We start from the raw sequence: 27,917 nt of genomic DNA, 5'->3' as shown, positions 1-27,917 counted from the left end.
GTGAATAATACACCTGTCACTGTAAAATTCTGTTAGCATTGCTCTCTGTTGAATAAATTTTATTGTAAGATGTTAGTAAAACAAACAAGTTTTTTTTTTTATACATTAAATTTTTCCAAGAGAAAATTTTAACAAAATCTAGTTCGTATTTTGGGAACATAAGAAAACCTTTTTTGACTACAAAACATTGGTGTTTGATACATAACCAAATTAAAAAATAAAAATGTTTACCAGCACCACAAAAGAATAATAATAATAATCTATGGACTACTAACATTTTTTTAGACTTTTTTTTTTTGAAAGATTTATTTATTTATTTATACAAGAACCAGGGTATAGGCCAGATGCGTGGGAGGGTGAGCGGATTCACCAGAGACAGAGAAGGAAACAACAGGCAGACTCGTGAAATACACTGCTGAGGGGAGCAGCGGGTGAGACAGAAGAGGTCTGCTTGCCATGTGGGACCCTTGTCGGCCTGCCGGGATCAAAATGTCACTGCAGAGGCTGCGGACAGCTTCACAGCGCGGCGCTCAACCGCCTGCGCCACAAGGGGAGGCCCTGGATTACTAACTTTTGACGAAGAAAAAACTCAGAATTTACTGGCTTCTTGAATTTATTTATGTTGTTATAATTTGTTTTTATGTTGATATAATGTGTTATAATTCTAACTATTCAATGATTAGAAATGGTAATTATATAATTTCATATTTCCTAAGGAAGTCTCAAGAGCTCAAAAATATCTGTTTTTATATACTTTCTAGGATCTTTGTACCTTGTTAAATAGTATTAGGCTTTTTAAAATGATTTCTGATCATTGGTACTACCATATAAACTTTTTTCCAAGGAAGCTAAAACACAAGACCTTTATTGTACTATTAGCACTTCCCTGCTTTGATCTGCAAACACTAATTTTTGCTAGCATGTATATGACTGTATGTGTGTGTATTTATTCTTTCATATTTGCAACTCTCAAGCACAATGAATGCTCTGCCAGGTTATACATTACCTCCAGTATAGGGTTTCCAGTTATAATACTTTCCACGGAAAGGCATATTGTCAAAGTCTGCACACTGTTTCTCTCGAAAATCTCGGGCCCCCAAAGGACATGGCTAAAATAAAATAAAATCATAAATGGTATGATTATTGAAAAATACCAAAATCAAGGGACAATGTCGCTAAAATTTAAATTGCTGTACTCTTGTCATATTAGCTCTCTGCCTTACTCTTTCATTTTAATTCTGCATTTGCTTTACTGTTTTACAATCTGTATTCACAGTGTCTGAATTATAATTGTAGCCACAGAAGAAATAACTGAAGTAATTTAAATAAAGTTAAGTGTTAGACAGTTTCCATATAACTTTATATTCAGACACATGTCACAGTCTACTTAGCAATCAATCAGTTAGGTATCTCCTTATAAACACACATAAAAACTAGGGGGAGAAACTAAAACACAGAATCCGTTTTGGTAACAGTATTTGAGGTCCAGTTGCCACAGCTACTCCCAACTATTTTAAGGGTCCAAGAGACAGGTTTGTAACATGACATTCAGCAGTATTAATTGTGGTTTAGATTCCTACTACTATTGCTGTTTACTGTCTAGCCCTGACAAAAACCATATTTTAAGATGTGGAATGAATGGGGCAAAATGCTAGGCCTCAAATTTAAACACCTTAAATTCAAGGAATTTGAACTTATCAAGATTTACATTTAATGTGGTAACATCACAGAAACTAAAATACTAAGTTGGTTTAAAACATGCACATGCCTGGGAGAGGTGAAGAAGTTAAGAGGGTGAAGGGAAGATGACTTGTTTTAACAATTTTGAATGCTGCTTCTGACTAAATTTTTTAACCACAGAGCCAGCTTAACTTCAATTTTTAATTTCATAAAGTATTAAAACTATAACATAGCATTTGAGCAATATGACCTAACTTGACTTATCTTTTAGAGCTCTGCAGCTGAGCACTTAAAAAGCAAAATTTTGTAAAGCTCTTGCAAAACTGAGAAAACGTTTACCTTAAATATAGATGCATAGAAAAATTCATTAGATAAAATTCCTAATTGTGAATAAATGACAAGACTGTTACAAACATTCTCAGAGATCCTTTTGAGGACATTTTTTACTACTCCCTCCCTTGGGTCTCTACCATTTGCTTTATATGGTTTTCTGAGATCAGTACATTATAAATGGTCCCTTGAAGCATGTGCTAAAATAATACACCACAACGTACATCATTACGTCCTATATACTGTGGTTCAGATTTTTACCATATCAAGTCCAAAACCTCAGATTCTGAAAATAGTGGTAGCATGTTTACATTATGTCATGAGGTGTGTATTTAAAAATATTTTCTGGGGTCTCCCCGGTGGCGCAGTGGGTTGAGCGCAGTGCTGTGAAGCTGTCCGCAGCCTCTGCAGTGCAGGTTCGATTCCCAGCCCCCCAGGGAGATACCCACATGGCATGGCAGACCTCTCCTGTCTCTCCCACTGCTCCCCTCAGCAATGTTTTCAGTGTCGTCTGCCTGTTCTGCTCCCTGCTCTGGCTCTGGTGAATTCTCTCACTCTCCCGCACCTCTGGCCTGTACCCCAGTTCTTGTATAAATAAATAAATAAATCGTTAAAAAATATTTTCTGCACATTAAAATAACAATGCAATGCCAAGACTAAAAATTCTACTTGTCAAATTACCCTTCTTGCTTGCTTTTAAAAAATGAAAAATAACTACTCTAAATATGCTGCTTTGTGCATCATACTGGAAGCACACACTTTCCATGTCTTTTGATTTATGGTCTCTGCCAACATTTAGATTAAAGGAAAGCTTTCCTTTTCTAAGGTTATCATTGACATTTTACCATGCAACAAGACTAGGTTTAAAGTAAATATCATCAACTCAAAAAAATAAAAGAAACTTGTAACCCTTTTTCACATATTTTCACATAATACTTAAATATTTGTAAAGCACCAACCACCTAAAAGTCTGTCCAAGCAAACTTTTCAATATAGTCAGAGAAAAAAGATGCAGACAGAAAAGCTACAAAACAATTTCAGGAAATAAGTGTATGATATATACTTATTACAGGTTGCCTACAGGTGTTATATATAGTGAAAGACCAATGTAACATATGATTAGTTCAGGAAATACTTATTGGAGAAGAAAATCTTGAGCATACTATAAGAATTAAAACAACATATTACAATACTTATTCTTTATTTACTGTAGGAATTTGAGCTACTTAAGAAAGAAAAAGGACTTTGGGTTGGAGGCAGGGGGAAAGAACTATAAAGAATGAAGCCAAGTCAAGTCACCAGCACAGGAAGGAAAAGATCCTATGCTGGGAATAGTTGGAAAAAGGCCATGCTAGATGAAAGAAAGGAACTATGTGGAAGCATAAGAGTTGCTGACATTTCATAGATAAACACGGGTACATAAAAAAGCCCTGAATTAACAAAATAAGGCATCCTGAAAGCTAATCACTTAAAAAGCTAACAAAACAAAAACCCTATTCTTGATTATCTTGTAATGATTGTCCTAAAGAGATGAGGAGTCAAAGATCCCAATAGGAGGACTGTACTATTTAACAAAGCACTTCATAAAAGTTCTGATCTACTCTTATCCCATGATGATGATTCCCAGGGTCAGCACAATAAAAATACTAACAACATCAGCTACTTAGCATTTACTTTAAGTACTTACTCTGTGGCGCATATTCAGAGGGCTCTAAATGTATTATCTATTAAATCTCTCAACACTCTAATAAAATAGTTACAATTAAAAATCTCATTTTATAACAGAGTAAAATGAGTATAGAAAGATTGTTTAGTAATAGTTCCAGGGTACAAGGATGCTGCTCTCATCTGTCCACCTCCTCCGGACACTCTCTAAATGCTACAATAACAGCATAAAGTTTTAGCTCTGTTAAGATATTACTCTTAATAGGAGTGACTTGGCTCTAGACCTAGCCCCATCTTTACCCAGCTGCAAGTTTCTTATCTTCTCCAAATTACCTTTATCTCATTTATAAAATGAGATGGCTAAAAGCAAAAATTTTGGAGTAAGATAGGTCTGGATTCAATTCTAACTTAGTCATTTATTTAATCCATGACCTTGAGCAACGTACTTAATTTTCCAAGCCTCATCTATAAACTGGGTGTAATACTGGAATTTACCTCCTAGGTGAGGATTCATGTAAACTATTTAGTTCAGTACCTGGCATACGGTAGCATTCATAACTATTAACAGCTGTGCCAGGCTTCGGTCCAGATGTCTTAAGACTCATTCTTCAACCTTCTCCTGCTCTGCTCTACATTTCAGGGGAACAAACTCTGCAAGTTCCATTTCCTAAGCTTCTGTGCAGCTGGCGTCTGGTTGGGTTCTGTCAATGGAAAGCACTTGTGGGAAAAGCCACAGGACTTCTCCTATTTTCTCTCCACCTCAGATAGCATCTTAAGCAGAAGCAGAATCTTTAGGTGGCTCCAACTTCAGGCAACCAATCCCACCCTATGGTTCCAGTTTCTGGACATCCCAGCCATAGGGCTCTGATAAAACTATCTGTTTTCTGTATTTTCCTAGTAGGAATGATGGTATTTTCCTGCTGACACTGATCTAAAGACTTGCCAGCCTCATCTATTATCCATGCAACCAATTCTTTGTGTTAAATATCCTCTATTAAAATAATCAGGGTGGTTTATATTATTTTGATTAGATCTTTACTGACATATAGATGAAGAGGAAGAGGAGAAGTGAAAGAGAAGGTGGGGGAGGACAATACTTTGGAGATTGCATGAAGACACATTTCATGTGTGAATTTTTGAGGTTTACTGCTTAAAGTCAGAGGTTGGCAAACTTTCTGAGAAGGGTCACACAGTAAATATTTTAGGCTCTGTGGGTCATCCATTGTTGTCACTATTCAACTGTACCTTATAGTATGCCTTACAGTATAGTTGTACACTTTAAAGAACTGATGCTAGAAATAATATAATTTAATTTACTTAAGATGCTTAAATTTCCTCTGCAATGATCCCCAAAGAGGTCACACAATCTGTGTAAACATCGGTCAAAAACTTTTCATGGGCCTCCCTGGTGGTGCAAGGGGTTAAGCACTGCACTATGAAGCGATCTGCAGCCTCTGCAGCACGAGTTCTATCCCCAGCCAGCCAGGGAGCTACCCACATGGCGAAACAGACCTCTCCTGTCTCGCCTGCTGCTCCCCTCAGCAGTGTGTTTCAGTCAATCTGCCTGTTCTGTTCCCCACTCTGTCTCTGGTAGATCCTCTCACCCCCCCACCCCCGCCCCCCCGTATCGCTGGCCTGTGCCCCAGCTCTTGTATGCATAAATAAATACATCTTAAAAAAAAACCTTTTCATATAGTTGTAATTATTATCAGGTTCTTCCATACTTTTAGCCAAAACTTGTCTTCCCATAGCCCAGTTATCTTTCTCCTTTCTTCTGAATCCACACAAAACAAATGTAATTCCCAAGTGACATATACCTAGACCTTGAAGGTTTCCCTATGGACAATCATAATGTATTTTTAGCCTTCTTCAGACAAGGCATCAAAAAACTGGCTAAGAGTCTTTTATTCAGCATATATATATATGTTTTTTATTCAGCAAATATATATGTGTGTGTGTGTGTGTGTGTGTGTGTGTGTGTATGTATGTATGTATATACTATGCTTACTACATACCAGACATGATCCAGGTTCTGGACATAAAGAAAGAAACAAAAGAGATGAGAGGTTCCTGCTATCGCGGATTTTATTCTAATTGAAGATGTGAAAGAAGAAAAACAAAACAGGATAGAGATTGACATTGAGGTGGGAGGGAAATTGTTTTAATAGAATGATTGAAGTTCTAGAGTCCCTTTGTACCATCTTTATTTCCTTTGCAAAATATACCCAATATGCCTTATTTTCAAAAGAAACACATCCCAAAATGTCTTGTAAATGAGGAAAATTCTGAAAATATTGTATTTCATCTTATGAGCAAAAAAGAGTGAGAAGCAGCCAGAGAACTAACATTCTTTTCACCCTTCTCCTTTCCTCCCCTCTACCTAATGGAGATGGGCAGGCTGGGATTTTTGGGAAAACTGCAAAATGAGCAAAAATGTCATTGTGTTCTGCTATTTCCTCTCTCTTTTTTTCCCACCTTCTGAGATATCTTTGAGATATCAAAATTCTCTCTGATAAGGGCACCTTAGGAGAGAGTTTTTGAAGACTGGGTTAGTGAATTATCTTGAATAGAGTTCCAGGAAAGAGTAAATACAAAGGCCCTAAGGCAGGAGTGCTTTTAGGATTTCATAGAATAGCAGGCTGGAAGGGTTTAGGGGAATTTCATTAGATTTGAGGACTATATCCCATGCCCTTGTTTCTAGAATATATTAGCTAAGGTTCTGTTCTTCTGATTTCAATGTTTTTTTCAGTGAATTATCTGGATTTATGTTGACTAAAAATAGGCTCAGTTGGAGTTGCACATGCTGGTTCCAAAGAATGAGAGTGATTAAAGAGAGAGCAATTGAAGGAAAAATTGTAGAAAATATTTTTGTTTTGTTTAGAAATAGTAGAAAGTTTGAGAAGTAATGCTGTTTAAATTACTTAAGGATAATAAATGCTGGTACTGTGCAGAAATCTTAACAGAAAACAGTGGGTATAAGAAATAGTTTTTTTTTTATGTAAAGGCTGACAGGTTTTCAGCCTCCTAGTGTTAACACTAATCAAGCATCCTCTCCTGAAAAGCAATCAGCAGGACCCCACAGAAATCTAGAGAGCAAAGCCGCAGATCACAGCATTTTCTGAGCCTAGCTTTTCAAAGAATAAAAAAATTAATATTAGCATCTTTATTACCACTTTTTCCCCAGAAATATGAGTAATTCTGCACATTCTATAAAAATCTCATGCTTCCAATTATACCGATAAGTTAAGAGCTGCTTTTGACTAAGCTTAATACTTTTGGTAGATAAACCTTAAAAAAGCACAGTTCATTGGGGCATAAAGTTGCTACAGAAAGATATCTCAGCCTCTGCTGATAGATTTTTCCAGTGGCATTTCTATTACTGAGCATCTAATCCTGGTTAGAATAGGGTGACCTTGGAAAGTCCTAGAATCCCTTTGTACCTTCTTTCTTTCCTTTGCAAAATACACCCAATATGCCTTATTTTCAAAAGAAACACATCCCAAAATGTCTTGTAAATGAGGAAAATTCTGAAAATATTGTATTTCATCTTATGAGCAAAAAAGAGTGAGAAGCAGGCAGAGAATTAACATTCTTTTCACCCTTCTCCTTTCCTCCCTCCTCCTAATGGAGATGGGCAGGCTGGGATTTTTGGGAAAACTGCAATTTTTGGGAAAACTGCAAAATGAGCAAAAATGTCATTGTGTTCTGCTATTTCCTCTCTCTTTTTTTCCCTTTCTTACTTTCATACAAATGCATTTTTGCTTTTTCCCTATTATACTAGACCAACCATTTTATACTCCTGAAATTTAATTTTCTTCCTCTCCAGGATAGCGACATATTCTTAAATAGACTTTGTTAGTGGTGGAACATACATGAAGGTTGGAACCAACTCCTACTAAGCATAGCAGGGCATGCACTCAACATGGGACTATGAAGGGACATATTTCTGTCAAGTTACCCAAACAGGCAACTTTTTCTAATTTTACAAAGATGCCACATGGGTTAAGGCATCTTTTTCTAATTTACACAAAGACGCTACATGGGCTAAGATAGGCCTTGCTTCTACACCTTCTCTTATGAGTGGCAAACAAAATTTTGGTTTTTCCCAGTTATCAGGTACTCTGCTTATCTCATTAACATCATTCATAGGGGAAATTTCAAGGTCAAATTTACGGTTCACTAAAAGTGAATCATCTCAGCCCCAACTTTGCTCAACCTTCTCATGATTTCTTCCTCAAATAATTTCTGACAGCTTGTTTTATTCTATGTTTACTTTTAAAGAAAAAGAAAATAGAAGTCTGATAAACCTACATTGTCTGAACAAATTTGAAATCCAGCTGTTATATTTGATACTATAATCTTCTATGCAAGTTTTCAAAATTAAATATATCTCACTGAAATGACTAAAATATCATCAATTCATAGCATGACTTTTTTCCATAAGCCTATGAAAATGTTAAGAAACAAACTTTTCCTTTGTAATTTCTTATGTATTTTTAAAAATTTTACTTATTTATCTTTGTGTAGAAGAACCGGGGTGTAGGTCAGAGGTGGGAAGGCAGTGATAGGATTCACCAGAGACAGAGTGGGGAGCAGAACAGGAAAATCCACTGAAATATACTGCTGAGGGGAGCAGTGGGTGAAACAGATGGTCTGCTGCACCATATGTGAGTTAGCTCCCTGGCCAGGGATTGAACTCAGGCCACTGTGATGGGCCATTGCAGTGGTAGTGCTGGGGCTTAACCTTTAGGCCACCAGGGAGGCCCCTTTGTAACTTTTTAAACAACTCCTTTAAGAACAAAATTAACACGTAAGTTCTACTCTGTGTTTAAAAGATAGCTCTTATTTCTCAAAACATAACGCACACCTAAAGATTAATGGCATTGCTCAAGTTTTTTTTTTTGCCATAAATATATATTCGTACATACATAATTTTGCCATATATACATAAATATTTTATGGTTGTAAGAATAAAGTGGTTTATATATTTTTTTTCAAATTATAACTTGAGACACAGTTATAAAACTGTTAGCTAATGGATCAACTCTGTATCTTATTACCACTTACCCCCATATCTCTCCCTCAGTGCAAGGTCTGCACTTTCTTTTTTTTTTTTAAGATTTATTTATGCATACAAGAGCTGGGGTACAGGCCTGAGATGTGGGGGGTGAGAGGATTCACCAGAGACACAATGGGGAACAGAACAGGCAGATTGGCCAAAGTACACTGCTGAGGGGAGCAGTGGCAAGTCAGGAGAGGTCTGCTTCACCATGTGGGTTGCTCCCTGGCAAGGCCAGGGATCGAACTTGTGCTGCAGAGGCTGCAGATTGCTTCATCGTGCTGTGCTTAACCCCTTGCGCCACCAGGGAGGCCCAGGTCTGTACTTTCAGAATGTTCTCAGCTATTGAGTCAACAAGGCAAAGGTAACCAAACTTTTTCAGAGAAGTTTACCTTCTCACACCCATCTCCCAAGAGCTCCATCCATTGCAAAAGCACGAGATTGGGACTAAGAGATTCTATGCCTTAATTGAATCCCTTCAATAGCCTATTGCTAAACTTCAGTTTCCTCATTTTAAAAGTAATATTAAAAATTGCTTGTCCTAACTCATGCCATTTGCAGGAACATGGATGGAGCTTGAAGGGATTGCGTTAGCTGAAATAAATCAGAAGGAGGAAGATAAATATTGGATGGCCTCACTTATATGCAGAATATAGAAAAACAAAATAAAAAGGTCAAGAAAAAGACAAAACTAGGAAGCTGACCTAGATTTTAGGCATACAGCAAAGGAGAAGGAGGGAGGAAGGGTGAAAACAAAGGAGGGACGAACACAAGGGAATATGGTGCTGGTTCACAGGTGATATGGTTGTGGGAGATCTATGGGGACTGCAACAATGCAAGAAAATTAATAAATAAAATTTAAAAAAACTATTTGTCCTTCCTTCTTATAAAAGTGATTTGAAAATTTAGTGGTTACTATGAAAACACTTTGTAATCTACAAAACATAAATGTATATTATAATAAATGTATATAAGAATAACAGATGCACTGTATTGAGCATATATTAAGTATTAGGAATAGCATATCTTGTGTTACTTTTTTTAAATATCAAACACTGCAAATCTGATGTCATTATACTCTATTTATACAGGAGTTCTCTGAAGTTTAGTGCCAAGTTTGCCAAGGCCAAACAGCAACAAGTGTGACAGTCATTTTTCAAACTTAAGTCAACTTGTATCCAAAGTCCATAATTTTTAAACTATAATTCTACCTCTAAAAATAGGTTATACTTTCCCCTAGTACTATAAGTAAGGCAATAATGCCATTTAATGATCTTAAACAATGGACTGAAGAAGAAAAAATTGCAGAATAGCTTGCTTCTCTCACAAAGTTGACTAAAAAAATATCCAAATACCCTACAATCAGTGCTTAAATTTAAGAGCAGACCATAGATGACCTAGAAAACCTTTGACGTCAACATTTTTTATAGTTTTAATGGATAAAGGAGAGCAACTAGATGTTCTAAGGTGCAAGAATAATATATTACATCCGTAATATTACATATTACAGTTATAATGGAACTTACGTTTTTCATCAGAAACTCTATCCTAGTCACATCAACAGACACACAAACAACAGGTATACAGAATAGAAAGTACACAAGGACTTTCTTGTCTTTGAGACAGCCTACGTAAAAGGAATTGTGAGCTGGTAGAACGAGTTGCCACAAGTCCTGTTTGAACAGGTGGACTAAATCATGGACTGTTGAGCCCTGTCCAAACAATCTGGGCCACCACACTGACTGTGAGGTGACATGCTAGACAAAAATCATTAAATCTCCACTAATGATTATCTCAGAATTTCCTGGAGGGAGAAGGCTGAGAACATACATTCACAGTTGGAGTGCAAACTTTCAGCACATTCCTGGGCATAGCCCAGTTCAGAACAAGCTAAAATACTGCGCTCCTCTGCTTACCTGGTAGACCAACTCCATTAAATATCTCCTAACTTCCTTTGAGGAGCCAGGCTAAATTCCTTTTCCAGCACTGATTCCCTCATGCTTGAATTGGTAATAAAACCCTGCCTAGTTCAACTACACTTAGCACTCTGGTGAACTCTTTCCTAGGAAGGCAAAGGACTCACTCTTTTGGGTTAGGTCTGTAACAGTTTTGGAAAACAGGACCAATACCAGAAAATTCTTTTCAGAAATATGGAAAAGTTCTTCTCATAGAAGTTAGTATTTATTTTTAGGTTTTGATATAAAATTTGACTTATAACCTTAGGATAGCAAATTTTTTGTTCCTTACATATACCTTATTTGAAAACTTTAGTTCTAATGATAGTCATTTGGAATGAAAAAGTGCTCAATAAAGCTGAAAAACCTGAATAACAGTTAATATTTTTTATACTAGTTAAAAGAAGAGCATAAAAGGATTTTCTAAAAAGATCTTAAAAGGAATGTAAAATTTTAAAACATGTGACTCAACCCACTATCTCTTAGATTTTCTATTTTCCATATTTTTTAATGTGCACTCTGGGCATAAATTAAAAAGCACAGAGCAAGACTCAATAGTTTATGGCACTAAATAAAGAATTCTGGTGCTTCTGTTATTTGTTTGATATGATCTCATTCTGGGCACTGATTTGAAAATTCTTCTAGAATCATCTGAATTTGCCCTTTGAATATGCCCTATTTAAGTCTCAAGAAAAGCTCTTGGATCATAAAAGACTAAGCCAAAAACGTTTATGAATTGTTTTCTAGTTTTTGACTGTCAAATTGATTCTAACGAATGGCAAGTTTTCTCTCTGATCTTATCTACATGCTAAATTTGATGTGCATAGTATTAAATTAGGTGAAACATGCTCTAACGCAGGAAGTTGATCTGATAAAAGACAAGCATATTCTCTTGAACTCCTTGAATTAGTATAATTCACATATAATAGACAATAGGGCATTATAGCAAAAAAGAGCACATTTTAACTATCTATACATTTAGAAAAAAGTACCAGAGTTAATGGAGAGGATATAAATAAAATAGTCCTGTAATGCTACTAAGGTAACACTCATTTTATGCTAATTGGAAAACGCTGAAGTCTTGCTTGCATTATTCAATCTAAAATTCGAATCAATTCATTCTTCATGATTCATCATTAAATTATCTATCCTAGAATATAGCCAACATAAGAGAAATGTTTAGAAGAATTTTTTTTTTAATATAGGAGTTTCTGCTCTAGTGATATATAGGTTCCTGGAAAATATCTTTCTGCAAAATTGTAAAGCTAGAACATTAATAAAAAGAGCAACTATTCAAATAAAGTATTAGCATATTTAAAAAAAAGATTTATTTATTTATTTGTTTGTTTGTTTGTTTGTTTATACAAGCACTGGGTACAGTCAGAAGCGCGGGAGGGTGAGAGAATTCACCAGAGCCAGAGCGGGGAGCAGAGCAGGCAGAAGGACTGAAGTACACTGCTGAGGGGAGCAGCGGGCGGCAAGAGAGGTCTGCGTGCCATGTGGGACCCTCCTCTGGTGGCCGGGGAGCAGCTGGGGATCGAACTGGCACTGCAGAAGCTGCAGGCAGCTTTGCAACCCAGCGCTCACCCGCTGCGCCACCAGGGAGGCCCTAGCATATTTTCTTAAGGCATGTCAAATTCCTAACAAACACTGGACTAAATAAATATAAGACTTCATCTTTTTTTTTAAAGTTTAAATAAGGAAAGGATGAGTCTTCTAAATTTAAGAGTAAGAGGCCCATGCGCAACAAATGAGCAGAAAGACACAACAAGGATGTCTACAATAGAGTACATGGCCAAACTGAACAACAAAAAAAAAAAACTGTAGGATGAATGGGCATCATGTACAGTACAACTTTACTCTGCTGTTCAGCTGTATCAGTGTAGTTTGGCTTTAGCAGCTGTTATTTAATGATACAAATTACGATACAAATTATGTTGCAGAAACAAGGCTATAAAAACAGATTGTATGCAAACTTTATATTATCATAAAGTTTTTCTAGATTTATATTGATTACAAAAATCTTAACAATTGAAAAGAACTTCTGCCAGAATAACCTAGTTTATAATTATCAAAAATGGAAGTCTCCTACATTTGTTTCTAAAATGAACTAAGAGGGCCTCCCTGGTGGCACAAGGGGTTAAAGTCACAGCACTATGAAGTTATCAGTAGCCATTAAATCACAAGTTCGATCCGTGGCCCCAAGAAACTGACCCACATGGCACAGCATACCTCTCCTGTCTCGCCCACTACTCTTCTCAGCAGTTTATTTCAGTCAATACACCTGTTCTATTTCCCACTCTGTCTCTGGTGAATCCTCTCACTCCCCACACCTCTGGCATGTACCCCAGTTCTTGTATGGATAAATAAATGAATCTTTAAAAAAAATAAAATGAACTAAGAGCAATTTGGCTTAAGAATTTTGTATATAAGACTTACAGTATTCCTTTAAATTTTTTATTAATTCATATATAAATTAATTAAGCTTAAAAATTCTGTTCTTTACTTGCATTTGCCACATTTCAAGCAATAATAGCTAATTTAGTTAGTGGCTGCCAGGCTAGAAAGTGCATATATAGAGTATTCCCATCACTGAAGAAAGTTATTTTGGACAGCACGGGGCTAGATTTATGTGTTTTGAAAGCTTAAATTTTCATATACTAGATGACATTTTAGAGAGTCTCTGGTTAGACAACTTATGCTCAAATAGCTTTATTAACTTCAAAGTAAAACTCAGTGTGTTAAATACATTGCCTCAAACTCTCAACTAATAGAGTCAAGACTAGTTTAAAAGCCATAATTATTTGTACATCCATGAGAGTTGGGGTAAGTACACTTACATTCATCTACTTTTATTTTGCATCTATTTAATTCCCATCTATTTCCATTATTATATAATTGTAGGGGTGAGCACACGTATTGTATAGTACCAGTAACATATGTACTATACGAGAGGAATAATGAATGAATAATAGGTAACAGAAAAAGAAAATAAAGTGCCAAACTTCTTAAACTTGATAAATTTTACTTATGAACTATGTTTTATAGATGCTGAAACAGAACTTGGTGTTGGTGGGTTGGAATTTCTATTAGTATCTTTGTCTTCTGTTTCTACTTTTAACAAATGATAGGCCTTTGTAAGGCCTTTGTAGTTATGTGAAATGTGTAGCCACTGAGAGTTCTGAGCAAATGATAAAATCTGATTCAAAATGTCTTCTATATTGAAGGATTAAAAAGCTATTTACAGTAATCCCAGTGAAAGACAGAATGGCAGCAATGGAGGCAATGAGTAGAAGTCAGATCTATGATATATCAGAAGGCAAAGCTAATGGAATTTCTGAGGGATTGGATGTAGGCTATGAGAGAAGGGAGTGAAGAATGATTAGAGGTTTTTTGACTTGAGCCAGATGTACTTGACATCTGATATATAAAAAAACACTGAAGGTACAGGTTTGTGAAAATGTCTTGGAGATACATTTGAATGTGCTAAATACTAGATGTCTATTAAATTTCTAATCAATGGTAAGATATGAGTCTCCAATCCATGGAAGGAGTCTGGGCTGACAATATAAATTTGGTGGTCCAATGAAATATAAATGGTGTCAAAATCAATAAAACAGGAAGAGAATATCAAGAAAATGCATATTGATAGGGCAGAGAAAAAGATCAAGGACTAAGTTCTCAGTACTCTAATGTTAGGAGGTGAGATAAAAGAATAGGAAATAGCAAAGGAAGAGGAAGAGGAAGAGGAAGAGCAATAAGGAGTAGCATAATAGGACAAACAAAAAGGTTATTATCATGAAAGTCCAGTGAAAATTGAGTAAGATGAACACCCAGAATTTAGGAGGAAATGAGAAGAGGAATTGCATCTAATAAATACAGACAATTCTTTTGAAGAATTTGCTTCAAAGAAGCAAAGCAATAGGAAAATAACTAGACTTTTTTTTTTCAAGATAGAAGAAATAAAAGCAAGTTTGCATGCTTATGAAAAAGTCCAGAAGAGAAGATGTTGGAAAAATTACCTGTGTATTTAAGAAATAACCAATGAGAGTGAAAGATAATGGGAAATAGCGCTTACATAGTAGACTTTTTACAATTAAATTAAAGGGAAGAAAAATTTTCTGGAAGGAGTAAGTAAGATAGTCAATGCACTTCCAGGCCCAGACATTCAAAATCTAAGGGAAAAAACAGAAGTTTTGAACTTGAGAGGACTACAGAGGAAGCAGTATCTTCAGAGAGACAATTTTCATTAGAAAAAGAAGATGAAGGGAAGGAAAATTCAGAGAGGACTGAATATAAGGGATTTTGATGATGGATCATGAATTCCTGAGGGCAAAGAAGAGTGTCAGTGGTTGGGCAAGGATTAGAACAGAAGAGGGGACATACAGCACTTTCTGGAATAGGATGATAAGACATAAGGAATGATGTAGGAATCTGGGGCTTCATGCAGTGGTCAACATAAATGGGTAAAAGAGCACAATAAGATTAATCCTGATGGGCTCAAGAAAGATAGTAATGGCAAAATTGTGAATTTCGAGGGGCCAGGGCAGCTCAGTGTGTATGTGGCTCTCTTAGTACATTTTGGGGGAGAATATATTTGCTCCTCTTGCTGGAGCTTTTGACTCCTGTTGATAGAATTTTTTTGGACTCCTGTTATTTTTGACTTCTGTTGATGGTATTGTTGGACCTGAGACAACTTAAAAATTGAAATGACCCTCATACACATGGATTTCTGATCAAATAGGTTACAATTTTTTTAAATTTCCCTACTCTAGGGAAATGTAAACTAAATTTTTATAGCAGAATTTGGTTTTACTTACATCTGTGTTACAGGAGCGATACCGTTTTCTTTCCCCAAGGCAGTATTTTCCACCTCCTGAAGGTCTGAAAACAAATTTTGTTTAACATGTGAATATAATATATCATCCACATAAAGACTACATATATTGCTTGATGAGAACATATTAACATTCACTTTAATAAAATGCAGACTTTGATATTTTATTAGTGATTAAAATAATCACATTGGTGATTGTGAACAATAATGATTATGGTTATTGCACATAAAAATTAAAGCAATTAACTATCAGTAACGTCAATTGTTATTTATGTTCTTAGGAAAATGAAAATAAATCAATGTACAATACAATTAATGTAGTGAGCAGGTGCTCAGTTCAACATATTGAGTTTAAAAACCAGTTATTTAAAATGAAAATTCATTTGACTCATATTCACAAAACCAATAATATGTATACCAGGGGAAATGAAAAGTTTTGGGGTTTTTTCCAGACTGGAAACAAGAAGAGAATGCTAAATAACTCTGGAAATAGAGTTAGTTTAAAGTAAATAATGCAGAAATGAATTTGTACTTCATTTAAAATATATAAAGTTTTTAAAAACTAAATCTAAAATTCAGATGATTTTGTATTATATACGTACTTTATACTACACTCAATGTAATGAAAAAGTAAGATGTCAAGTATCTGATTTACACAAACTAATTTTTGGAATGTTTAACATTAGGGAAAGCCATATGCTATTTATTTGGGTGTGTAATGTAAAGAACTAGCTTCTTTTAAAAGAGGTCCAGGTTTTATAAGTGTCACAGGGTTTTATATTTTTGGATATTAATTCATAGTGGTCTGCAACTATACTTAGGTTAGTGATTCTGCACTTGTTTGGAAAAAAAACCAAAAAAACAAAACCAAGCCTGACATCGTTCTGGATCACTGCTATGGAGGGATCATTACAGTTACATTTTGAGTATATCTGAATGGTAGTGAATGTTGACTCTGAGCAAGGAAAAGACATGGCCCAACTTGAAACAGCTTGGGAGAAATGGGTTGGTTAGGCAAAAACAAGGGTAGTGGGAATGGTGGGAGCAGGAGTGACAGTGAGTGCTGTTTAGCAAGGGCATTGAGGGGGGAGGACAGGAAGCAGGAGATGGAAAAACAGAACTGATATAAAATGAAGAACTAATCTCAAGCTAAAAAGAGTGAAAGAGAACTAATCTCAAGCTATTTAGAGAGTGAAATCAAGGAGAGCTATCATGAGAAAAAATAAAAATAGAGTATCTTTTACTCCAGAAGGTAGGGGTGGGAGGGAAGAAGGGAGACCACAGCATCATTCTGCACTGAATATTGGCAGGAAATAAGGCCCTCAGTCTGAGCTCCAGACAAAAATGGGAGGACTTGACAAGAAGCAGCTAAGGAGCAGTTCGACTCTGGGAAATGAGGAGCAGCCCACCTGCAATGGGCACTGCTAGAGGGGAGAAGCAGCACATTTAGCAAAAAATACTGGCGGGGTTGGCCTGATGCCAAGGGGACTCTGGCTGGAGAAAAAGAGAGGTGGGAGAGGAGCAGTCTGACCTGCATAAAACAACCAGGAGGAGAAAAGTGGTGGCAGTTCTGGAAGATGATTAACGGGGGCATGTGAATGGAAACTATTTTAACACATGGGCAGTATTCTTTTCATTGTGATTTGTGATGCGAATCAAGGCATTTCAACCCTTGAAGTGCTCTCATTGGTCCTTTTAATACTAACGTAGCAGTAATAATTTTATGTGACATGTGAAAAGACCTTAGGTTGCCTGGGAATAGTGGTAATGTAGCTAAAACTAGATCTGGATTCATCCATAATTCAGTAGTTTTTGGAAGAGGAAAGCTATCTGATTATAACAAGATTAAAAGTTCAGCTATACCTGGGATAGGTACACAATGCTTTACTTTTTTTTCTTCCTTTATTTTTAGTTATACAGTAAGGGGAAAGAGAGAAAAAGAAAGTCTAACAGGGCTCCTCCACTTTCCTATGCCTATTGCTTGTTCTGAAGACAAGCACTTGGCTCACTAGTGAAACGTTTTTACAGATAACATGTGAAACCACAGCTTTGAATCATTTCCAACGGTGTCTTTTTGTTGGCTCCGGCTTACTTTAGCTACTTACGCTGGACTGTCACAGTGTCTTAGGGATGAGGAGACGCCGCCCCCGCAGGTCCTGCTGCACTCTCCCCATAGTGACCAGGGACCCCAGCCCCCATCTACGCTCTGGGGCCAAGTGCCAAAAGGAACACAATCTCCCTGATAACACCACTGCAAAATTTCACAGAAAACACAGAATTAGCTTTTAGGCAGATAGAGCTATCAGGATAGAAATACATAAGGGTTAGGCAATGACCAATTATAGGCATTAGCAGTCTTCCAATAGATAACAGACTGATAATTCTTTAACTGTGTTTAGACATTGGTGAAGGTGCATGTGATTTGCAAATCATCTTTTGCTAGGTAAGGAAATTGTAAACCTCTAACATGTACCAGGAGTTCTAAAAAAAATGTGACTTTGCTTCTTTTTCCTTAATTCTCCTCTTTCAGACATTTAGTGTTTCTCATTACGGAGACCTCAAAAGTCTTTTTTAGATATTTTAGTATTAAATTTTTTTTCTCTATATTCCACTATTATTAGACTCATGGAATGATAACGCAATATGGAAAGTTCCCCACTAAGGAATTTTTATGATGGTAATTGCTTTTTCTTAAAAAAAATTTTAAAAGGCCGGTTGAGGCTACAATAGTAAAAGAATGTGTTGTGGCATTTCATCTACATGAGTACTGCAGACATAATAAAAGTAATGCCAAGACACTAGGGACCGGGTACAAAAAAACCCTTATATACACTGACTAGCCATGTGCATAGCCCCTGCATGAACATGTGTACTGGAATTCTTCTCAGCTCCACTCTCTGCAATAAACCACACATACTGCATATAAGTAGAAAGCCAGAAATAATTTATCGAGACACAGACATCGCATAACCAGCTCATAACTCTAACATGATAAATCTTATTTGCAGAACATGGTAAAAACGAAAGAATAAAAAAAAAAAATTTCTAGACTTTTTTGGTACAGTTTTCTGAATTATCAAACTGTGACAGACCATACTGATGCTATGAAAGTCAACTGTTTATATGAGTAACATAGGGAACAGGATCATCAGAGTTGAGTGTCAGCAATGTTATCTTGTTAAATAAAAATTGGAATGATGATATGTGATTACTAAATGGTATATATCCAGAATATTTTCACTTTTCATCTGTTCCACTGCTACCAACCAAGACTAAACTGGCAAATGGAAGAGCTACTTACCTGGTACACCTGCTTCTACTTCTTTTCTATCTTTTAAAAACATATCACATCATATCATTTTTGCTTAAAAGACTGGTGATTCCCTACCTCCTTAATACTGATGAACATCGGCCTTTGTGATGGAGCCTCTGCATCCTTCTGCAGGCTTATTTTCTCTCTTGTACAGATTGCTTCACACACACTGGATTTCTTTCTTTTCCTCAATACACTAAGCTTGCTGCTTCCTTGGGGTCTAGGGGCCAGCATTTGCTGACCCTCTGGGAATACTTTTCTCCCATTGTTGTTTTCTCACCATTGCATCTGAAGTCCAGTGTCTTTTCATCAGAGAGGACTTTCCTTGACCACCCTTATTCTGAAGTGGGACCCCCATCATCTGGTTCTTGCCAGACCTCCTCCCCCATGCCTGGATGCAACGATTATATCCTCCTAGTTTAGTTTCTCTTAATGCTTAACACACTATATTACCCTGTTTATTTTTGAAATTCTTTATCCTTTGTCTCCTCTCATTACTATGTAAAATCCCTGAGAACCAAAGTGGCTATTAACATTTAAATTAATTATAATTAAATATTCTGTTTCTCAGGCCACTAACCCCATTGCTAGTACTCCACAGGCACATGTGGTTAGTGGTTATGCTGAACAGAGTAGATATAGAACATTTCCATCAACACAGAATGCAGACTATCTATAGTAGAACTGTACCTAGAATGTAGAAGATAAGCAAAATTTATTGAATGAATACATTAACTAAATTACAGAATTCTGTATGCTGTTCTGATTGCTATAAGTCAGGAAGAAACTAGCGATACTAGAAGGTAAAAACAGTCACATTCATCTTTTTTCCCCTGGCATTCAGTGAGTATTTTAGCAGTTCCAACAACATAAAGGTCTTCTTTACAAAGGTGCTAAGCAATCATTATTCGTTCATAAAAAGATTAGGTCAAAGGAAGTAAAAAAGTTGGATGATTTTAAGGCAGAACATTCTGACCCTGTCTAATAAACATTAAATTAGGACATTAATAAAGATTATGAGTTTGGAGCAGTGAAAATTACCATGAAGGGAAAAAAAAAATCTGTCCAAAATGCTGAAGCAGTAGTTGGCTGATCTGATAATACAAGATTAAAATTGGCTGATCTGATAATACAAGATTAACTGTGGGAGTAGGGTGGCTGATAATGTACACTTGAGAGGGAGATAATGTTCTCTTTGCCAGTGTCATTAATTGAAATGGTTGTGAAAACCAACTACTTGCACAATGACATATCAATTGTGTTAGACCTTCACCTATATAAAAGTCACATTAGGTTAAATAATCATCAGTTATTACAGTTTTGTTATTACAAGTAGCTGTGTGTTAGAATATTTATGCTTGTACCTATTTTTCTATGAGAATAATTGAGCAAAGTAGTACTGAACAACAATTACTGATTTTTCCTTTGGTTTCAATTAATGGCAACTAGTATATGAAAGAATTCCAAATCTTAACAGCTACCTATTTTTTCAAGTTAGAAATTTACCATTATTGATTTCAAATATTATTAAAGTTTGAGTTTTCAGTTATTTTATATAAGCACAGTATTGCATCTAAAGCTCAAAGGAACTTTAGAATTTATGTGGTCTAAGAATTTTGTTTTGTCTTATGAGTAAACCACAACATGAAGGAGGCTAACTTGCCCAAGGTCACTTACTAGCAGAAATACACAAAAGTCAGTGGAAAAAATCAATTGGTGGAGTAGGATTATATATTTGAAAACAGTAAGGAATATTCTAAAATACTTTGCTAGATTTTTTTACTACATAAAACACACAATAACACCAGATATTAAAAAAACTCAACTTAGCTACAAGTGTATATACACATACAATTTCAGATTTATAATTTGTAGAGAGAAAATTTTACTTTCTGCATTTTTAATGGGGCGAGGGAATTGTGAAGACCGCAAGAATATTGAAAAATATTGGTTCCAAAGCATTTAATAATACTATTATGCAAGTTTCCTGGATGCTTAGAAAATGTAGGCTAGGGAGAGAGCTCACATGAATTCTTGTTTCTCTTTTAAAACTTATTTTTAAGTTAAAAGATAAACAGAATACATGGGCCTTTATAGTCTACACAAATTATGTGTCAATAAGTTATGTATTTTTGTTCAACATCACTTGTAATCAGGGAAATGCAAATCAAAACTACCATGAGATACCATCTTACACCAGTGAGAATGGCACATATTAAAAAAACTAGCAACAACAAATGTTGGCGAGGTTGTGGAGAAAAAGGAACTCTCCTGCAGTGTTGGTGGGAGTGCAAACCGGTCCAACCACTATGGAGAGCTGTGTGGAGATTTCTTGACCTACTAAACATAGAGCTTCCATATGATCCAGCAATTCCACTCCTAGGTATTTACCCAAAGGACACAGAAACATCAATTCCAAAGAGCACCTGCACACCTATGTTTATAGCAGCACTATTTACAATAGCTAAGCTTTGGAAACAGCCCAAATGCCCCAAAATAGATGATTGGATCAAGAAGATGTGGTACATATATACCATGGAATATTACTCAGTATTCAAAAAAGATAAACACATGCAATTTGCAGCAACATGGATGGCACTGGAAGGGATCATGCTCAGTGAAAAAGCCAAAAAGAAAAAGAAAAATACCGGATGGTCTCACTCATAGCAGGAATCTAGAAAACTTAAATAAGGGACCAGGAAAATGAATAACTATAAGAAAGTGAAAATCAAAATCAACAAAAAACTATGAACCAGAGACACTTTTTGGGGGTGGGGGGCGGGGGCGGGAGGGGAGGGATTGGGGTCAGAATGGGGGGGTTGCAATTGTATGGGGAATATAAAAATAAAATTTATTATAAAAAAATAAGTTATGTATTTTTAAGAAAAGATAAGCACAATATTCAATTTGTATAATATTGCTCAATTCACATTAACATCTATCTACAGAGCAATAGTATTTTATAATGGTTTACTAGACCATTTTACTGCATAAATTCATGTAAATGTATCTATTTCGTGGAGTTAAAGAAGTTAAATAACAAAGATTAATGGATGAAAAATGAAGAAATGATAATAATATAAGTATCAGTGAACTAACAGTTGACAAGAGACTAATATCTAGTTTAACAACTTGATTAACTAGGGAACAAGTAAGCCACTTCAATTTGCATGTACTTTATGTTACAAACCAAGTCATTGTTTCTTTTCTTTAGAACCCCTAATTACAAAATGGGAGTTAATTTTGATTTTCTATTCCAATATGGCTTGGATTAGGACAACCTTAGAACTTAGTTTTGTGCAAACATACCTTCAAAGACATAAAAAAAAAATCTATCAAAGGACTTGTTTGATTTTGATCTCTGGCAAATGAAGTATTCTTTGTATTTTGTTTAATTCCCCAACATCCCAGAAATATATTTTTAAGCTATTTATAAAGATCACATAGGTCAGTGAGGCATTAAAAGTTCACTTAAGAAATATTTATTAATTATTAAATAACATCTCTTGCTATTAGACCACTAAAATTCATGAATCAGAGAATAATCTGTGAGCAAGATATATCATAAATCAAACAATCTATCTTTGATAATATGTTAGAGTTTCACAAAGGAAAATTTCAAATGAGTATACGCAGTATTTAAAAGTATTTTTTAAACTAGAGACATTTTAGAATGTGGTTATGGTAGGTATGGAAGATATGGTCAGTGCTGGGTGCAGCCAGCATCTGGAATGAGACCTCTAAGGAAATGCAAAGATCTTAAAGAAAGTGATATTAGTGATTCAAAAAAGAATATTCTTCCCAAGTCAGAAAAGCTGAGAGTTGAAACACAATGGTATTATAAGCCTTATCTTTCTATTGTGCAGGTGCAGGAATGCTAAAGCTTATTGCAGCCCAAATTCTAAATCAGAACTTGTCATCTCATACTATTTAAATTTCGAGAGCAATTGGAAGATCTATTCTTTCTTCACTTCCTGTGTTTATAGCTTGGGCCATAGTCAAAACATATTATATTCTTCTCTAAGTGAATTAAGATCTAAGGTTGCAAATGTTCTAATATATAATGAATATCCAGTGGTTTAGAAGCACTTATAATATAATCTTATTCTAACCCAGCCCCACTTCCCATGTAAGATATTAGAAATCAATGTCATGTATATATAAGACCAAATGCTTAGCTATATTGCTGAGTCTTGTAGACTCATTAAATCAATCTTTTGACACATAACCAAGTATTTGAAACTTTGTGGTCAGCATCAGAGCTTACAAGGATTGTGTCTTGAGCATTCTTAATAACCCTGTTCAGTAATAACACCAATACTATTGGAATTTTTACAATCTAAACCTTTGTTTACTCATTCATCAAATATGGCACCCCTCCTATTCTTGTCCAAAAGGCTATTGCTGATATCATGTCAAAGGAAAGTTCTTTGGGCTGAAAATTATATTGATTGATTTGTAGGAGTTTGACCCATGGACACACAGTACCAGCGCACCGTCTGGGCTCATCAAATTTCCTCCTTTGGTTAATGCTACTGTCCCTGAGCACATCCATTCAGACCATATGGTTCTTATTCAATCCTTGAATGGCTTATTCAGGCAAACATCCAATGGCTGTAATAGCGATGTCAGACCCCCCAGGACTCACGCAAAGATCAGTTTTTAATTTTTTGGCCATATTTCTTACTCCATCTGCTAAATGTGCATGGAACAGTTCCCATACTTACATGGAACATTTGTGGAACTGTGCCCTTGGGCAGGGATCCCACATCATTTGCAGCCAGAGTTTGACGAGATCATCATGGATCCAGTGCTCTGGATATGTCTATGCTATCACTTGAGCAACATTTCTACCCTTCTCTGGGTTTTTGTTGTTGTTGTTTTTATAATTTACTAAAAAAATATCTATGAGCAGCTTTGGTTTTATCCTACTGGCTGAACAGGATGTAGGTTCTTTCTTGTTTCCTCTATTGAGAGTAGTTTTAATTTTAGAGTCAAGATCAGAGGTTGTAGATATTCCATTCATGTTCAGATATACACAAACTCATGCTTATACTTTCTGATGCTCATTATTGCAAGTTAAGACAGTTTGGCAAAGAATTTTCTGCCAATCATCATGTGAAGTTGGTAAATAATAATGACAAGTATATATACATCAGCACTTTCCCTCTTAGAAAGCCTACAAAAAGCTCAACGAGACATTATCTCATTCCATGCTCACAATATCGCTATAAAAATATGTAGAGAAACATATTTATCTCATTTAAAAGTAGGGATTCATTATTTTGCCTATTGCATATTAACTCAATCTCCTGTCCACAGTGCTTTCTTACTGTGATTCCTAAAGTGATAAACGGTTGTAGGTAAATAAGTGAAAAATCCATTTAGTATTAAAGGATAAAATACATTGTTACCACCAAGCTCAGGCTGAATGACTTAGTTTATGCCTTTCACAATGAAAATTTGCTCTATTTTCTGCAAAATTAACCATCTGAAGATAAAGTAAAACCAGAGGCAAAATACAGGAACCACGTTTCCAACTTTGGAATCACAAAGACCTGGGCTGTAATCCCAGCTCTGCTATTAAATTTCTGTGTAATCTTCACCTTCCTAGTCTTACTCTACTCATGTGTACAATAGAGTTAAAACAGTACCTGCTTAATAGGATTTCTACCATTATTAAGTAGAACAAATATGTGCCTGGCACAGTATAAGTATTTTAAAAACATTTATCATCATCATCAGTGTAACTAGAAAGCCAACTATTTTTAGATGGCAAGAATAGACTAGTTACACAAAGTTGATAAAAAATTGAAAATTTCATGTGAATTTTTTCACTAGCTCTTGCATAGTAGCTCTGATTTGAGTCAAAATTCTGAGTTCTGGTTTAATTTACAAATAGATAGAGCCTCAAAAGGAAAATCTACATTTGGCAACAGTAGGCATGTTTCTCTCTTAAGGAGAAAAAAAAAAAACCTAATAAATCAGTAACAACCAGGGCCTCCCCGTTGGCGCAGCAGTTGAGCCCTGGCTTGCGAAGCTGCCCGCAGCCTCTGCAGCGCCGGTTCAATTCCCGGCCGCCAGGAAAGGGTCCCACATGGAGCGCAGACCTCTCCTGCCTCCCGCTGCGCCCCTCAGCAGTGTACTTCATCCGTCTGCCTGTTCTGCTCCCTGCTCTGGCTCTGGTGAATTCTCTCACCCTCCCATGCTTCTGACTACCCAGTGCTTGTATAAATAAATAAATAAATAAATAAATCTTAAAAAAAAAAAAATCAGTAACAACCAATAGATGACATGCTAAATGTAGTTAGTAAAAATAAATATTTTTTTTTATTTTCAGTTTAGTGCACGTCTAGTTCTTTATATTTCTTTTCCCTTTAAAATAAATGTAGATATAGAGATATAGTAATTTCAAAGTTAAGGATAGGGATATTGAAGATTTCTGCTCACTAGTCTGTCCTTTTCCTTTCTTGGACTCTGCATAAGTATTGAGTTTTTTAAATCCATTCATCCATTGTAATATTTGACAATGCAATTCCTGAAGTGGCATATCAACCTGTCTCTGAAAAAATGACCTAAGATTTGTCCTGTAGATTAATGGTAGACATAATGACTTTAGGAAACTACATTCTAATGGTGTAAATATGAATGACATCTTGGTAGACAAACTTTGCAACATTTACAAGTTTCTTAAAAGGTTTTTTCATGGAGTACAATATGTTCTGTTTAGGTACATGAGAAGCTGACATGGGTTCAAGGACAGGGAATGGAGGCAGGCAAAGGAAGGTTCTTTTAACCAGAACATTTCCATATTTTCAAATGTACATATCAAAATTTTGTAGAGTTCATTTGAAGAAAGTGTTTACGGGGTCCAAATGTTGGCAATCATTAGTTTAGACTGAGAAGCTTTAGAAATCAATGTGATTTTTAGAAATCAAATATTTTTTGCCCCATTTTATCAATTTCTCTTTTCTGTACTTATTCTGGAAGTAATTCTATTTCTCATCTATATTATTGAGTTTTCTAACTTTCATTGTAAATTTCCTGTAATTAAAAATAATCTCTGTCACATATATGCATATGGCCATAAGACATTTGAGAGTCTAGCTATTAAGTACAAGTGACAATGATAATGATAATGATATGTGTGTACCATGAAAATGACTGGTAATGTTGAACTATGTGTCAGACAGCCATAACTCATGGTTTATCAATTTGGTGGTTATATAATTTCTAAAATGCTTCTAGGAATGCTCTGAGGTGTTTAAAAGAATGAATTATTTATACATTGGATTAAAAAGTAAGCTAAAATAAAGAGAGCCATCAAGCCTATTGATAGTATTATTCTAGGCAACTAGAAACCGTGTCCCATGGACTAGATCACAAGCATAATCAATCAATGACAAATAAACAGATTCTCACTGTGACTTTCCCCCTTCCTGGTTGCGTATTTCTTTTTAAGTACAGATTGATGTAAATCGCTACTTGTCGATGACAAGAATTGTTGGTTCCAAAGTAAACCTAGACTGTTGTTTCAAGAATGAAGTTTCTAATATTTTCTATTACTTCAGTGAAAGAAAAAAAGAATTTTTGGTAGCGTGTGAAGGTCTCTGTATTTTTATTGGATACCTACAAAGTCTCCAAGAAAATCCTTAATCCTTTAAAAATGACCCTATCAATTCATGCATTTAGCATAATTTACCAACATTTCCAAACTCAGCATGGAAAAGCCATCAACATGGCACTGGGTCATGGGTCCTGAATGAAGCCGTCAGCAAGGATTAATAAACTGTGACAGCTGCCCAAAAGCTTTCATTCTTTTTATTTAAACATCAGATTGCAAGCTGAAATTCAGTGTATTCTTTGTTGAAACTAGCCCAACTAACATGCAAGAAGTCAGAACTGAGAACAGATGACAGAAGTAGTATTATAAATTCAGTTCGTAATAATAAATGCTAGAATTCACATATCTAGCAATTACTAAAAAAATTCAGGCATAGCATAGACTATTCCTACCTGTTTGAGCAATTCTTAATAGCTGTATTTGTTTAAAAACTAGACTGGTGAAAATAAAATTATTCAATATTTAGCTCTGATTCAATAAATTCTTTAATTATTCTCTCACTATTAGCCCTTTCTCTCATACTGCAATATAAGGTGATTCTAATTAGGCTCTAGTTATAAAATCTATTTTGGGATCAAATAATTTTCCTGGCTTTTATTTTTCAGAAAAAAATGGACTCATGTGACTGAACAGACTATAAGATTGTTGCTGAATTTTTGGACAAATATAACACACACATATACATATAGAAAGCTGAAACTGAACCAGAAAATAGTTGTTCATTATAATTTCCTAAGCAATGCATATTTGCAGATACCGTGACATGATAATTAACTCAATTGGGTCAAGTATTTATTGTTTTCTCAAGTACATTTTAAAATAGTCATGATTTTCAAGTGGTTGAATTATCAATACCTCAAATTTATCAGTTTAGTGTACATATCAAAAGCTAATAAATCCTTTGAGCTTACCCCTTTTTCAATATTCCCAGTTTGACAGAGTGTTCCCTCAGCTGCAGGAATACTGTTGGTGACACAGCGGTTGCTTTTGCTGAGACACCAGAGCTCTCTACACACTTCCTAGGAAAGAAGGCAAAAGCAAGTTGATCAGAAGTAGAGACTAAATTATGTCTATTTCTTCCATAGAATATACTCACATTTCTCAGCATTACTGTTTAAAAAAGAGACCCCTGGTCATTTGCTGTTATTGAAGCATCAGAGATGAGGATTTTGTAGGGGTCTCATTCGATGTAGATTACATACTACAGAATCATTTAAACATTTATCTTTGTAATCTTATATTGTGAATAAGACATACCTTAATTTTTAATATTAACTAGTATATTTTAAAAATTATGTGCAGATATTTTATTAATATAGAGTAGAAAAAATCAACATGTAGAAAGGAAATACGCTTATACCTTCAAGAATATACAACAGTACAAACTAACTGATTACTAAAAAAGTATTGCCAGCTAAATGACTTTCTAGATCTACTGTAATATTCAGAGATCA

At 35.4% G+C, this 27,917-nt stretch overlaps 1 protein-coding gene across 1 annotated transcript in view; it reads right to left on the bottom strand.

Moving 5' to 3' along the window:
* Positions 1–27,917, bottom strand: part of ADAMTS6 (ADAM metallopeptidase with thrombospondin type 1 motif 6) — a gene marked incomplete at both ends in the record, with an annotated part of 225,092 nt that overhangs the window by 66,260 nt on the left and 130,915 nt on the right. Inside the window, 4 exons of the mRNA XM_084234291.1 lie at positions 1,007–1,109; positions 15,510–15,573; positions 17,632–17,777; positions 27,375–27,482. Of these exons, the coding sequence (XP_084090417.1) occupies positions 1,007–1,109; positions 15,510–15,573; positions 17,632–17,777; positions 27,375–27,482 (421 nt within the window). The remainder of the gene's footprint in view (positions 1–1,006; positions 1,110–15,509; positions 15,574–17,631; positions 17,778–27,374; positions 27,483–27,917) is intronic.

Source organism: Talpa europaea (assembly GCF_964194135.1).
Source record: "Talpa europaea genome assembly, chromosome: 5".
In the NCBI taxonomy this organism is placed as follows: Eukaryota; Metazoa; Chordata; class Mammalia; order Eulipotyphla; family Talpidae; genus Talpa; species Talpa europaea.
Note: the sequence above shows the minus strand (reverse complement) of the source record. Positions and strands in the feature narration are given on the sequence as shown.